The sequence below is a fragment of the Suricata suricatta genome, chromosome 16 (genome assembly GCF_006229205.1).
Source record: "Suricata suricatta isolate VVHF042 chromosome 16, meerkat_22Aug2017_6uvM2_HiC, whole genome shotgun sequence".
Taxonomy (NCBI): domain Eukaryota; kingdom Metazoa; phylum Chordata; class Mammalia; order Carnivora; family Herpestidae; genus Suricata; species Suricata suricatta.
Window position 1 is genome coordinate 12,868,324 of NC_043715.1, and position 13,254 is coordinate 12,881,577.

General features: G+C 37.6%; 1 protein-coding gene across 1 annotated transcript in view; it reads right to left on the bottom strand.

Moving 5' to 3' along the window:
- The window catches only part of HYDIN (HYDIN axonemal central pair apparatus protein), a 417,349-nt gene that overhangs the window by 319,695 nt on the left and 84,400 nt on the right, over positions 1-13,254 (bottom strand). The window contains exons 3-4 of the mRNA XM_029925166.1: positions 8,674-8,831; positions 6,761-6,886 (exon numbers count right to left, since the gene is read on the bottom strand). Of these exons, the coding sequence (XP_029781026.1) occupies positions 6,761-6,886; positions 8,674-8,808 (261 nt within the window). The 5' untranslated portion in view covers positions 8,809-8,831. The remainder of the gene's footprint in view (positions 1-6,760; positions 6,887-8,673; positions 8,832-13,254) is intronic.

Sequence of the window (13,254 nt, forward strand, 5' to 3'; positions counted from 1 at the left end):
TGATGAATGGATCAAGAAGATGTGGTATATATATATAATGGCGTACTATATGGCAATGAGGAAGAATGACATCTGGCCATTTGTAGCAAAGTGGATGGACCTTGAAGGTGTCATGCTAAGCAAAATAAGTCAGGCAGAGAAGGATAGATATCATATGTTTGCATTCATAGGTCTAACAGGAGAGACCTGGCAGGGGACCATAGGGAGAGGAAGGGGGAAAGAGAGCGGGGGAGAGGGAGGGACCCAGATCAAGGGAGATGACTGAATACTGAAAATGAACCATGGACTGAAGGGGGAGGGGGAGGGAGAAGGGGGTGATGGTCATGGTGGGGGGCACTTGTGGGGAGAAGCAGTGGGTGTTATATGGAAACCAATTTGACAATAAACTATTTAAAAAAAGATACCCTTTATGAAATGAAAAAGAAATCCAAATAATTGGAGAAGATTATTCACAATACACGTAATTGATAAAAAACTAATCTCCAGAATTTATGAAGAAATGTTACAAAACAGTAAGACGTGAACAAAACACATAAACATGTAATCTATAAGATGAAAAACAAATGGCTAATAAGTGTGAAAAGTTTCTTAACCTCATTAGAAATTAAGAAACTGAAAATTAAACCACAGTGTGACAATACTAGACACCCAACAGAATCACTTCAATTAAAGAGACTGACAGTGTTAAGCATTAGCAAGTATTGGCAATTCCAACTGAAATTCCCACACACAGCTGATGGCAGTATAATGGTACAAACACTTAAAAAAAACTGGCAATTACCAAGAAAGAGACACCTGCATAGCCTATCATCTAGAAATTCCACTTTTATGTGTAGGCCCAATAGAATTGCGTACATGTGCACTAAAAGAAGTGTACGAGAGTGTTTATAGCACCACAGTTATAAGATCCAAAATGTGGGGAAAGCCAAATGTTCATCAACAGTAAAATGGATAAACAGTTGGTGGTGTAGTCCTACAAGGGAATACCACACATAAAAATGAACCACCTATTACTAAGCACAACACAAACCTTCAAAACATAATATATTGAGTTAAATTAGCCAGAAATTAAAGCGTATACACTGTGGTGTTCCACTTGTATGAGGTTGAATAAAGGAAAAATAAACCTATGATTAGCGGTTCTTCTGAGGAGGAGGGAGAGTGACTGGGAAGCACAGAAGAAAGCTCCAGGATGCTGGTCATGTTACATCCTACACGCCTTCATCTGAGTGGTGGTGATATGAGTATCTTTACTTTGTGAAAATTCATCAAGCAATATGTTTATAATACACACACATATACACTCACAAATTCAATAAAAATTTTACTTAAAATGTATTTCTAACAGAAAATAAAGGAGAAGATTATTACAATCATTTCACTAGATGTAGAAAAACATTTGATAAAACTAAGTATCTATTCACAATAAAAAGAAAAAACCCTCCTAGCACACAAAGAAAAACAGGTAACTTCCTCAATATAACAAAGAGCATCTAGATCTTCACAAAGTAAACAATAGCATTACACTTAATGGTAATATGTTGGGTTTTTTTTTTCTTATTTTCGGAAACAAGACAGGGATACCTTTGATCATAACTTTTTCTCAGCATTCTATTAAAACTAGTAGTAAATTCAGAGAAGCAGGTGAAATGTACAAAAAAAAATTAAGATTGAAAGGAACCTTAGAAGTATACTGCTGAGAAAAGCCAATCAGAAAAGGATATATACTGTATGATTTCAGATATATGACATTCTGGAAAAGGCACAGCAATGGAGACAACAGAAAGGTCAGTGGTGATCACTGGTTCAGGGGGAGGGAGGGAAACGTGAGTTTCAGGGCAAGGAAACTATTCTTTGTGATGCAGATGCCATTGCATGTCTGTCAAAAGCTATTATAAAATATACGGATGCACATTTAACCCCAATGTAAACTAGAGACTTTAGTTAATAATAATGTATCACATTGGCTCATCTATTGTAAAAAAAATCACACTAATATAAGATATAAGTAACAGGGACAAATGTATGTGATAGAGTAGGGAGATGGGGTATGTGAGAAGTCTCTGTACTTCCCAATCAATTCTTCTATAAACCTAAAACTTCTCTAAAAAATTATCTATTAATGTGTAAACATTTAAGATGGGAAAGAAAACGTCCATTATTCAAAGGTAGTAAGTGTTTTCAAAGACAATCCAAATAAATCCATACATGAACTATTACAATTAAAATGGAATTATTAGCAAGATTGCTGAATATGAGTAACAAGTTAAAAAGTAAAATCTTCAAATAGATACTGTTAGAAGTTATATTTCAATAAGTAAAATAAAAATTTTAAAGATACAGAAAATCAGATTATATAACATTGCACCCAAATATAAGATACCTGAGAATAAAATAGAACAGATATGAAAAGATCTCTATAAGGAAAACTATCAAACTTCGCTAAGAGAAATTAAAGAAGGCTTCAAGAAATGGGAAGATAGAGTATGTCCATGGATTAGAAGAATTAATATCACAAGGATATCTCCCTGTTAATTAATAGACAATGCAATCTCAATCAAAACCTCTCTGTTCAATAAATTGATTCTAAAATGTATGTGGGAATGCAAAGAGCCAAAAGTAGCCAAGACGCTTCTGAAAATTCATTGAGAGAAAATACCTTTAAAGAAGAACAAAGTATCTTCTTATATTTATAGACACTCATATCTATAAATATATAGCAACTAAAACACCACAGTGTGGATTAGAATAAATTGACCAATGGCATGGAAAAGTCCAGAAACCGATCCTTGCATATGGATCACTGGATATATGACAGAGGTCCCCTGCAGGAGACCATGGATTTCAGCGTAAACGACACTTAGAATCCCAGATGGACTCCGTGTAGGCTGTAACTGGCAGGGTGAGTTCCCTTCCCCACCCCTCCTGCCCAAATAACCAGGGTTGAGAGAAGATGCGACTGAGAATCTGCAACTTCAGATCTCTGGGGTGGCTGGCACAATACAGATCTCCAAAGCAGGTGACACACTCTGATAGACAAAACCACCAGCTCCTTGTCAAAATAGTCAGAAGGGCAAAAGAAATGCTGTGGATGTCATCTAGCACAAGAAAATAGGAGGGAAGCCCGGGCTGATTTGGGCTACACATAAATCTGCATGTTTATAGGAAGCAGCTTGTCACTGAGACAGGCTAGAAGAGAAAAACTCTGAATCAGAAGGGTCCTACAAGTCGCAACTCTGGGCAGAAGGAAAGGCTAGCACAACTCAGTCATTCTTCCTTCCTTCCTCTCAGCCCCTTCCAAACAAACACAGCACACAATCCTCTTTCATAAAGTGCTGCAAAGGGAATTGTGGAGGATTCCTGCTGGTCTGGGACGCGGCCAGGCCCTACCTCGACAGTAACTGCCCACAACCGCAGTCCAGGAAAAATGTCCTTCTTCCTTTTGAAAATGAATGGTAATAATAATAATAATTATAATCAAGATCTATACAAAAATTCAAGAACAAAAGGAATAAGAAAATGACAAATGAAGAATAGTTAGCAGAAAAGCTGCCATGAAGCAATAAAAATATTAACTACACCATTTCACTATAAACTCAAAAATTAACATAATGGAAAAATCTGAGAGCACAAAGCAAATAAATAAGAGTGCAGGGAGGAAAAAAAAACAATCAAAGAGATGAAAAATTCATGTGTTCACTCAATAAATACTAATTGGATTTCCAGTATTTTTCATATGTTAAGCATATAGTAGTGAACAAAGCTGACATTCTTGGGGGAAATGGATAAAAAATAAAGAAACATATGATATGAGGTCAGGCAGTGATATGCTATGAAGGAAACGAAAGTAGGACAAGGAGAAAGGGTGAGTGCTGGATGCAGGCTCCTTTCAGTAGGTAGTCACGGGATGACCTCTCTGAGAAAAAGACATCCAAGTAGAGATCTGAAGCAAATCATGCAAAGATCTGCGAGGATAACATTCCAATGAGAAGGAATATCAAGTGCAAAGGCCCTGGGGTAAGAATTATCTTTGAGTGTTCAAAGAGCAGGTGATGGATATAGCACAGCTAGAAGACAATTAAATGGGAAGAGTCGAAGAAAACGAGACCTATGAGGGAAGTACGTAGGGTTAGATGATGCAGAGTCCTGTAACTCTGAGGGCAATAGGAAGCTACCGGATGATTTTAGATATGGAAATAACATGTTCTAATTTACATTTTAAAAAATCATTCTTCTTTGCGCAGAATTGTTGACAGGGCAATGAGATGGAAACAGACAGACAATTTCAGTAGTCTAGAGGATGGTGGCTTGAAACGGGAGGGTGGTGGTGTTGGTGGTGAGAAGTAGTTTGTTTAACACGTATTTGTGGAAGCAGAATTTATAGCATTTGTCATTGGACCTCATACAAGATGCAAGAAAAAGAGAAGAATCTGAGATAACTCCAAGGTAGGCTTCTGGCCTGAAGAAATAGATAAATGAGGGTACTATATACTGGAGGGAGGAGCCTGAAGAAAAAGGTAAATGGGGGTACTATATACTGGAGGGAGGAGGCCAAAGAGAAGAGATCATGTCTTCAGGGAGGGAATATAACACAAACATTAGATCTCAGATATTTTAAGTCTGAGCTGCCAATTATTCATTGGGCTGAACATGCGATTCAGAGTTCAGAGGATAGGCCATAGCAGGAGAAATAATTATAAAAGTAATCATTTAAAAAGTAGAATTTAAAGCCTTATTCTTAGAAGGAGTCACCTAAAGAATGAGTTGAAAAGAGAAAGAAGTAGAATGACCAAGTATGGGGGAGCTCAGTACTTATTGTAAAATTACATTTAATGATCATGAAGAGTAGAGCCAAAAAAATAAAATAAGACAAAAACAGCCAGCGAAGTTGGAAGAAAACCAAAGGAGTATGATATCTGAGCTACAAGTGAATAAAACAGGTATAAGAAAGAGACGCTGAGTCAAATGCTGTGAGAGAACCCAGAAGTGCCAAACTAGTCAAGCTGAAGGATGAATTACAAGAGAAACACACATACACAAAACTCAAAGGGACCCAGAGGACAGCCTATGGATAGAATAACAATGAAATGTAAATGAACAGAAAAATAAAAACGGAGAGAGGAATCTAAGATGTAGAAAGGAAGATAAATAAGGTGTAACATATTCATAACTGATATTCCTAAAAAAAAAAAAAAAGAACTAAAATGGCAAAAACATTGGATAATTCAAGAAAAACTTTCTAGACGTAAACTAAAGATATATAGTATTTCAAGAAAAGTTTAGTCACACCCTAATAAAATCACTGGATATTACAATCTTCGGGCATCTGAGCTAAAAGATTCAGGTCTCAATAAATCAAGCTGGCTTCATCATACTTCTGCAGACCACTATGCATCTTATTTCTGCTTACGATTAAAGCCAGAAGGTGAGGGAAACGCCCACAGAACTCTTATGGGGACTATATGTGACCCAAGAAGGCAAGTCTGAAGTTCAGCATAAAGGCAACACACAAATATTGTCAAACCTATAAAACCAAGGAAGTATAGTTTCCATAAGCTCTTCTTGAAGTTATTAGTAGGGGGTGACTCTCACCCAACTAAGAACAAATGAAACTCCAGAAAATAAAGTAAAAATAACCAACCGAGTTGTAAGAAGAAAGAGGAAAAATGATGAGATATGGTAAAGTTTACTAATTTCTTCATCCTTCACAGCACGGGTCAAAATATGTTAAACACACACGAGCAGCACACACAGGAAATGCGCACAGTCTGGGCTCAGTCGCGCTACGGGAAAAGAGCAATGATGAATTAGCACCGGGGAAAGCCTTGTTCGCTGCCCTCAAAGGCAGCGGGCGCTGGCAGAGAAGAGAAGAGGCAGCAGCTAAAGCTAGCTGTGCAGATCCCAAACAGGGGCGCGATGGGGTCACAGCAAGAGCAAATGAGTGTCAGAGACCCGTTCATCAGGGGAAAGATCTCTGAAAATCTCTCAGGAATAGCCCAGGAAGCCTTTGAGAGGAGGCTGATCTCCAGCAGTTCAACTCATGGAGATTCATACCATAATCTGTACATAAAAAGTAAAGCATATAATTCAAGAAATTAATTTAAAATAGGAAATAAGACCTTATCTTATATTCATATGCTCCTAAAGCCTAGAATATATGGTTTACATTAGAATACAGAAACAGGTTAAAATAACTGTCCCTTAGAGACTAAAAGGATACATTTGCTATTGGAAGTGAGCCGGGGGAGACAACAAATGTCTACTTTAGTAAAAAATTCCACCTTCTTCCTTTCTAGTGATGACAGCTCAGGGAAGAAGGGATTTCTTGTTGTGTTAAGATCACTTAATTGGATTTGGAACTGGAATCCTTGGACCTACTCGTAATCTGTAAATAACAGTGTCCAGAAGGAGCTAGGAAATAAATATGACTCCTCAAAAGTTATTTGTACTTACTAATTATAATTCCCTCTATATAAACTCATAGATATCAAGATCAACAGAGGTCAGGTCATAACGTCAGGGTCATGAGATTGAGCCGCACATCGGGCTCCATGCTGGACGTGGAGCCTGCTTGGGACTGTCTCACTTCCTCTCCTTCTGCCCCTCCCCCACTGCGTGCACATACTACATAAATAAATAAGTAAATAAATAACCCAATAAGGACTTATCCCAGAAATGATGACTATTAGTAACTGTTGTTCTGGAATGTTCACATTTTTCCAGGTCCTGCTTCATAGATAAGCATGACAGTAGTAGGTACCTTTTGATGTGTTGTTTCCCCCATATCTAACAGTTCGACGATCTGTGGTCGGCACATCAAACGTGTCCTAGCCAGTCTCTGCTCTGTGGTGAGGGACATTTCCTTCAGGAACTCCGAGGGTGTCAGCTAGAATTTAAAACAGTACAGCTGAAGATTCATAAATGGTTATGCTGAAAAAGTGTTTCCATGAGTGCCAATAATGAATAATTTGTGTTTGCAACTTTCAGGATAATTCTGGAATGCCACTAAGTTCCCTTATAAAATATTTAAATTAACTAAATAATACAAGAGAAGAACCTGTGCACTTCTGAGCTCTCTGCACGGTAATATGAAATGACATGTGGTTGCTGTTTCCTTGTCACTTTGAAGAAATCACACAAAAGACACTGGGAGGGGGGAGGGGAGTCAAGAAATCACACAGGAACAGTGAAGTCCAAAGAGCTTAACATTTATGCTCAGAAGGACCATCTTAACATACGACCCTGCTTCCAAAATCACTTCGAATCTTCAGAGCTAAAAAATTTGAAATGCTTCTACTTCTCAACTCAAGTTACAACAAATGTGCAAAGCTTTTGGGTGTTTTCACCATCCTGCTGTATCAGGTTAAAGAGGAATTTTGCAAAATGAGGAGGGTCTAGGAAGTGTGACTGCACAGCTAAGGAATGAGTGTGAACTTTTAAGAAATCACAAGACTGTACTTAGACCTTGTTTTAAAAGGGCTTGAAGTTCATCCATCATCAGAACCAGCAGCCAGTCAAATTCACACACGCAAACAGGAACACAAAATGCTTCAACACTTTCTAATGTTACGAGGGAAAAACTGTAACCTATCATTTAAATAAAAAACAATTTAAATAACCCAACAAGGCTTAGTTACCCAGGACCAAACACCATTATCTACTTATTGTTGTTCTGGAATGTTCCAGGGCTTGCTTTATATGCAAGTGGGGATGATGATCACTGACACCAACATAATGCTTGAGTATATACCAAGACTTTGTAAAACATTCAGAGGTTATATAATTTGGTTGATTGATTTCACCTTGGGTTAAAATCCCTGCTCTCCAAAATGCATATAAATTAACTTCTGTGATTGAATCAGTCTAAATGAAGGCATATTTCCAATACAGCTTCCAACTTCATTTTTGAGGTTCTTTTTGACTGAAATCCAGATAAGAATACTAAAGTGTTAGGAAGTTTCAGCTGTGTTGCAGTTTAAACAAAAATAATAAAATCTTAAAAGCAAATGTCAGGAGTTACTTTAAATATAAAACTCAAACCACCACAAAATAGACTGATGACAGGTTTTATTTTTCTAATCAGAACATAACTTGAGACTAGTTTTTTAAGTATGGTGAACACCATCTCGAACACAGTACATTGTTCTTGATATTCTCTATAGCATGAGTTTATAATTCAGTTCTCATCAAATTATTATAACTCATTAAAAACAGAAATATATTTTACTATAAAGGACAGGGATAAATGTATTTTTCTTTGGTATCATATAGTCATTATTGTGATAGTCTGTGCTACAAATATGCAAACAGAAATAACTCTTGCCAAACACGTAATAAGTTATTTCAGTGAAACCCTACAATATTCTGATATCTGACTGTTTTGAACTACACAGTGTCATAGGGCTCAAACTAACATTTAGAAAACCGTAACAATTTTATTGCATAATCTTCTTTCAACTGACTAACTTGAGCAATTCAAGCCTCTGCTTTGAGGTACGTGATTTCAGAAACTTCCTGGGCTCTGAGAGGTGCCTGTGCTCTGTAGCAAGCTACCATGTTAGCTGAATTTGATATCATCAGTCAGTAAGTCTCCGTGTGATTTCTGAGAATGCCGAGCAGCAGCTGTGTTAGGCCGTGTTAGGAACGTTACACAGAAAGTCTCGGATACATTACCATTCGATTTACTTCTTCTTTCGTAACCACCTTTGGACTCAAGGGTGGCAAAACCTTGCTTTGGAACCCTTTCAGCATTCGGACTAACCCCATCTGAACAGCCCCCATGGACTCCTCGAGTCTTCTACTTGCCATCTTCAGTTCTTTCTCTTATTCACCTAGGAGTGAAAGAAAAAAGTTTTAGAGCAAATAACAGTTAATTCCTGAATACAGGCCACAATTTTTTTAAAGCTTTTTCAAATACAAAAGCTTTAGAAAAGACTAATCTTCAAAAGTACATCAAATGCTTGTAACAAATGCCTTAACTAAAGAAGTCTATTCCGTGTAATCAATCCAGATTTAGCCTTATCCCAGAGTCTAGGGTTCCTTTTAGACAAACCAAGTGATTCTGGAGTGAACTCAGGGAAAACGAGGAAATATAAGCAGTTCTTTACATCTCGGTACTTTTATCCTCCAAGATAAACAAATAAACACTGTTCATAAATACACTTCATAGCTTGCTACTTTATAGGCTTATTTAACAATTCTCACTCATGACACCCTCCAAATAGAAAAAAACATAAGGCTTCAGGCCTTCATAGCTGGGCAGAGAATAAAAGAGCAGCATGAGACAAGATAAGGATGAGGAAGTTTCTGTAGAATTTTTGAACTTTTTAGTCATAAATAAGTTATTAAACAGCCACTCCACATCTCCAAATCAAAGAAAGGACATTGCCCCTCCACAAATTCTTCCTTACACCTTCTAGGAGAAAACTTGCAACTGTGGGGGCCTATTTGTGACTATATGGGGATTTATACTTTCAGTAATAGAACACTAGTTTATCCAACCCTGTACAAAAAACAAAAACAAAAAACACCTAAAAATGCCTGATATCATGTCAAATAAAAAACCATAAAAATCATTACAAAACTCACAAGACCAAAACAGTGAAGAAAGAGGTACATAAAGAAAAATAGATTTGAGTGAAAATTTTAATAAGGTACACTGAACTAAAGCAGAAAAACACCCAAGGAAATGAACATGAAATTTTAGAACAGGGAAAAAAATCAGAGAACAAAAGGCTGAAATAGTAGACAGTCCAAAAAAAGATCTGGGGCACCTGGGTGGCTCAGTTAGTTAAGTGTCTGACTTTCTCAGCTCAGGTCGTGATCTCATGGTTCATGGGTTCGAGCCCCGTGTTGGGCTCTGAGCTGATGGGGCTCCATGCCTGGAGCCTATTTCAGATTCTATGTCTCCTCCTTTCTCTCTGCCCATCTCCTGTTAGCGCTTGTATCTCTCTGTCTCTCAAAAATGAATAAAGCATTAAAAATTTTTCTTAAAAAAGAAGATCCAACACACTATAATTGGAGCCTATGAATAAGAAAAATTACTAGAATAGAACTAATATTTAAAACTGTCGTCCAAGAAAAGTTTCCAGAAATAAAAGAAAACATAATGAAAAGGGACTGTAAGTTACTCAGGAAAACAGACCCAGGATGGTCAACACAGATTCACATCTGTTTTTGTTTTTTTTTTAGACTATTTATTTATTTTGAGAGAGAGAGAGAGAGAGAGAAAGAGAGAGAGTCGAGTTGGGGAGGGGCAGAGAAAGAGAAGTCCCAAGCAGGCACCATGCTGTCAGCCAGAGCCCATGCAGGTATAGAACCCACGAAACAGTGAGATCATGACCTGAGCCGAAATCAACAGTCAGACACTTAGCCGACTGAGCCACCCAGGTGGTCCAACTCTGAACGACATCATAACAGAACTATTAGACCTTAGAGAATTTTAAAAAGTCCTCAGATCCTCCAAGTGAAAAGGTAAAGTAACTTATAAGGTCAAGAGAATTAAATGTCATTGGACCTTGATTTTTCAACTATGCTTTTGTAACCTATGAAATGAGAAAATAGAGGAGCAACATTTTCCAAAACTTTAAAAAGTATGGGCCAAGGAGGTTATATACATCCAAGCTCTCCTTCAGTTATGGAAGTTACAGGAAAGGAGTTTTGAATATGCAAAACTTCAGGGAAAATGGTAAACAAGTTCCCTTCCTGAGCAATCTACCAGAGGATGGGCTTCAGCCAAACAAAAGTTGACCAGGAACCTCGCAAAAGAACTGACAATGAACATTTCATGTATTTATCTGGAGAGCTAATTTTAATAATGAAGTTGCAGACACAAGGAGAAAATAGAATTTAAACACGTTTTCTGACAAAGTAGAAAGAATACAATTTTAAAAGAAAAGTAGAAAATAAAAATAAAATCAAAAGTTGAATAAGATTAGTAACAATTGTGTAAGTAATAGGTTGGAGTCAAACTGTTTAACCAGATAAAGTAAAGGAGCTTGGAGCCGGGGGGGTTTGGGGGGTTCAGTGGGTTGAGCGACCAACTTCGGCTCAGATCATGATCTCGTGGTTCGTGAATTTAAGCCCCATGTCAGGCTCTGTGCTGACAGCTCAGAGCCTGGAGCCTGTTTTGGAATTTGTGACTCCCTCTCTCTCTACCCCTCCCCCACTCACACTCTGTCTCTCTCTGTCTCTCAAAAAATAAATAAATGTTAAAAAAAAAAAAAAGGATAAAGGAGCTTAGGGAATTATGGTAGAAAGGCTGTGCAATGGCAGTCAATGATACCTGTTTCCAAACACTCACATATTTGTGTAATACCCTGCCCCTGAGTGCAGACCATCCTTAAGTGTTCTCACAAATATAACGCAGCACAAGCGATGAGTGTCACTTTCTGACTTGGTTCCATCTTGGGTATTATCTGGCTCTCTCTAAAATTATCAGCTGCCACACTTGAGAACACTCAGAAAGCCTACAGAGAGGCCCGTGTGGTGAGTGACTAAGCCTGCCAGCAATGAGTAAACTTGAAAATGGATCTTCTGAGGCCTGCCAACAACCATGTGAATGGGCTTGCAGGCAGATTCACTAGCCCCATTGGAGCCTTGGGATGGCTACAGGCCAAGCCAACAGCTTGATTTGAGATTCAAGAGAGACACTGAGGATGAGGTGCCCAGCTCATAGGCCACAGCTAGATTCCTGACCCAAAGAAACTGTAAGAAAACTAATATTCATGGTTTAAATTGGGGGTAATTTGTTACACAGCAATAAATTACTAACAAAGGCATTATATAGGGTTTATACACACAAAAAAACTACTAAACCTAAAAGCAAATCTTCCTAAATACTGAAAGAAATTTTAGAAAAGTAAGGAAGACATACAGAAAAGGACAAATAATAAATCAATGTAATGCACATAATTATTAAAACACAAAGTATTATGGGAAGTGATGTCATCAACATGGTGGAATTGGTGCCAATTTCACAAGAAGACCAACTAGAAACTACTCAAGACACCTTTGGGAAAACCTCAGAACCCAGGGGTGAGGCTGAAGTATCCCCTTGGATCACAAAGACATGGGAGAACCTCAAAAACATCATGCTGAGTAAAATAAGCGGTACGAAAGACATGTACTGTATGAGTCTGTGCACATGAAGTGTCCAAAACAGGGAAATCTTTAGAGAGAGAGTAAATTAGCGGTTGCCTAGGGCTAGAAGGAATGAAGGAATGGTGGGGTGAGAGCTAAAAGGTACGCGATATCTTACTGAGATGATGAAAATGTTCTAAAACTGACGACTGCACATATTTGTGAATGTACTAAAAACTACTGGGTTGTATATATGCTTTAAGGGTGAAGTGTATGATATGTGAGTTTTAGTTCATTAAAGTTGTTAAATATATTTTTTAAAACATTTAAAAAATCAATTCTTAAAAACTGAAAACCAACGAAAGAAATGAGCCTTGCTGTATATCAGGTTGATGTCATAACCACAAAGAAAAAACAATTATTCCAACTGACCTTAAAATACAGTGTTTTGACTGTCTTCATTGCAGTCTTAGTATTAGTCATAATATGAGTAATGATATTTTTCTTTTGCTCTAGGCCCAACATGAGGTTTAAACTCACAACCCCAAGATCAGGAGTTTTATGCTTTATGGACTGAGCCAGCCAGGCACCCTGATAATAATATTTTTAAAACAGGTAGTTAAATCAATATTGTTAGGAACAAAAGCATTTCAGCTTCAGAAAAAATAAAACCAAATTTCTTCTATTAAGAAAACATATTTTTCGTGTATGGAGTTTAGTGAGCTCCTTGTATATTTTGGATACTAGCCCTTTATCTGATATGCCATTTGCCACTATCCAATTCTGTTGGTTGCCTATTAGTTTTTTTGATTGTTTCCTTTGCCTTGCAGAAGCTTTTTATCTTGATGAAGTCCCAGTAGTTAATTTTTGTTCTTGATTCCCTGGCCTCTGGGGATGTGTTGAGGAAGAGATTGCTGCGACTGAGGTCTAGGAGGCTATTTCCTGCTTTTTCCTCAAGGGTTTTTATGGTTTCCTGTCTCACATTCAGATCCTTTATCCACATTGAGTTTATTTTTGTGAATGGTGTCAGAAAGTGGTCTAATTTCATTTTTCTACATGTTGCTGTCCAGCTCTCCCAACACCACCTGTTGAAGAGGCTGTCTTTTTTTCCATTGGACACTCTTTCCTGCTTTGTCCAAGATTAATTGGCCATATACTTGTGGGTCCAGTTCT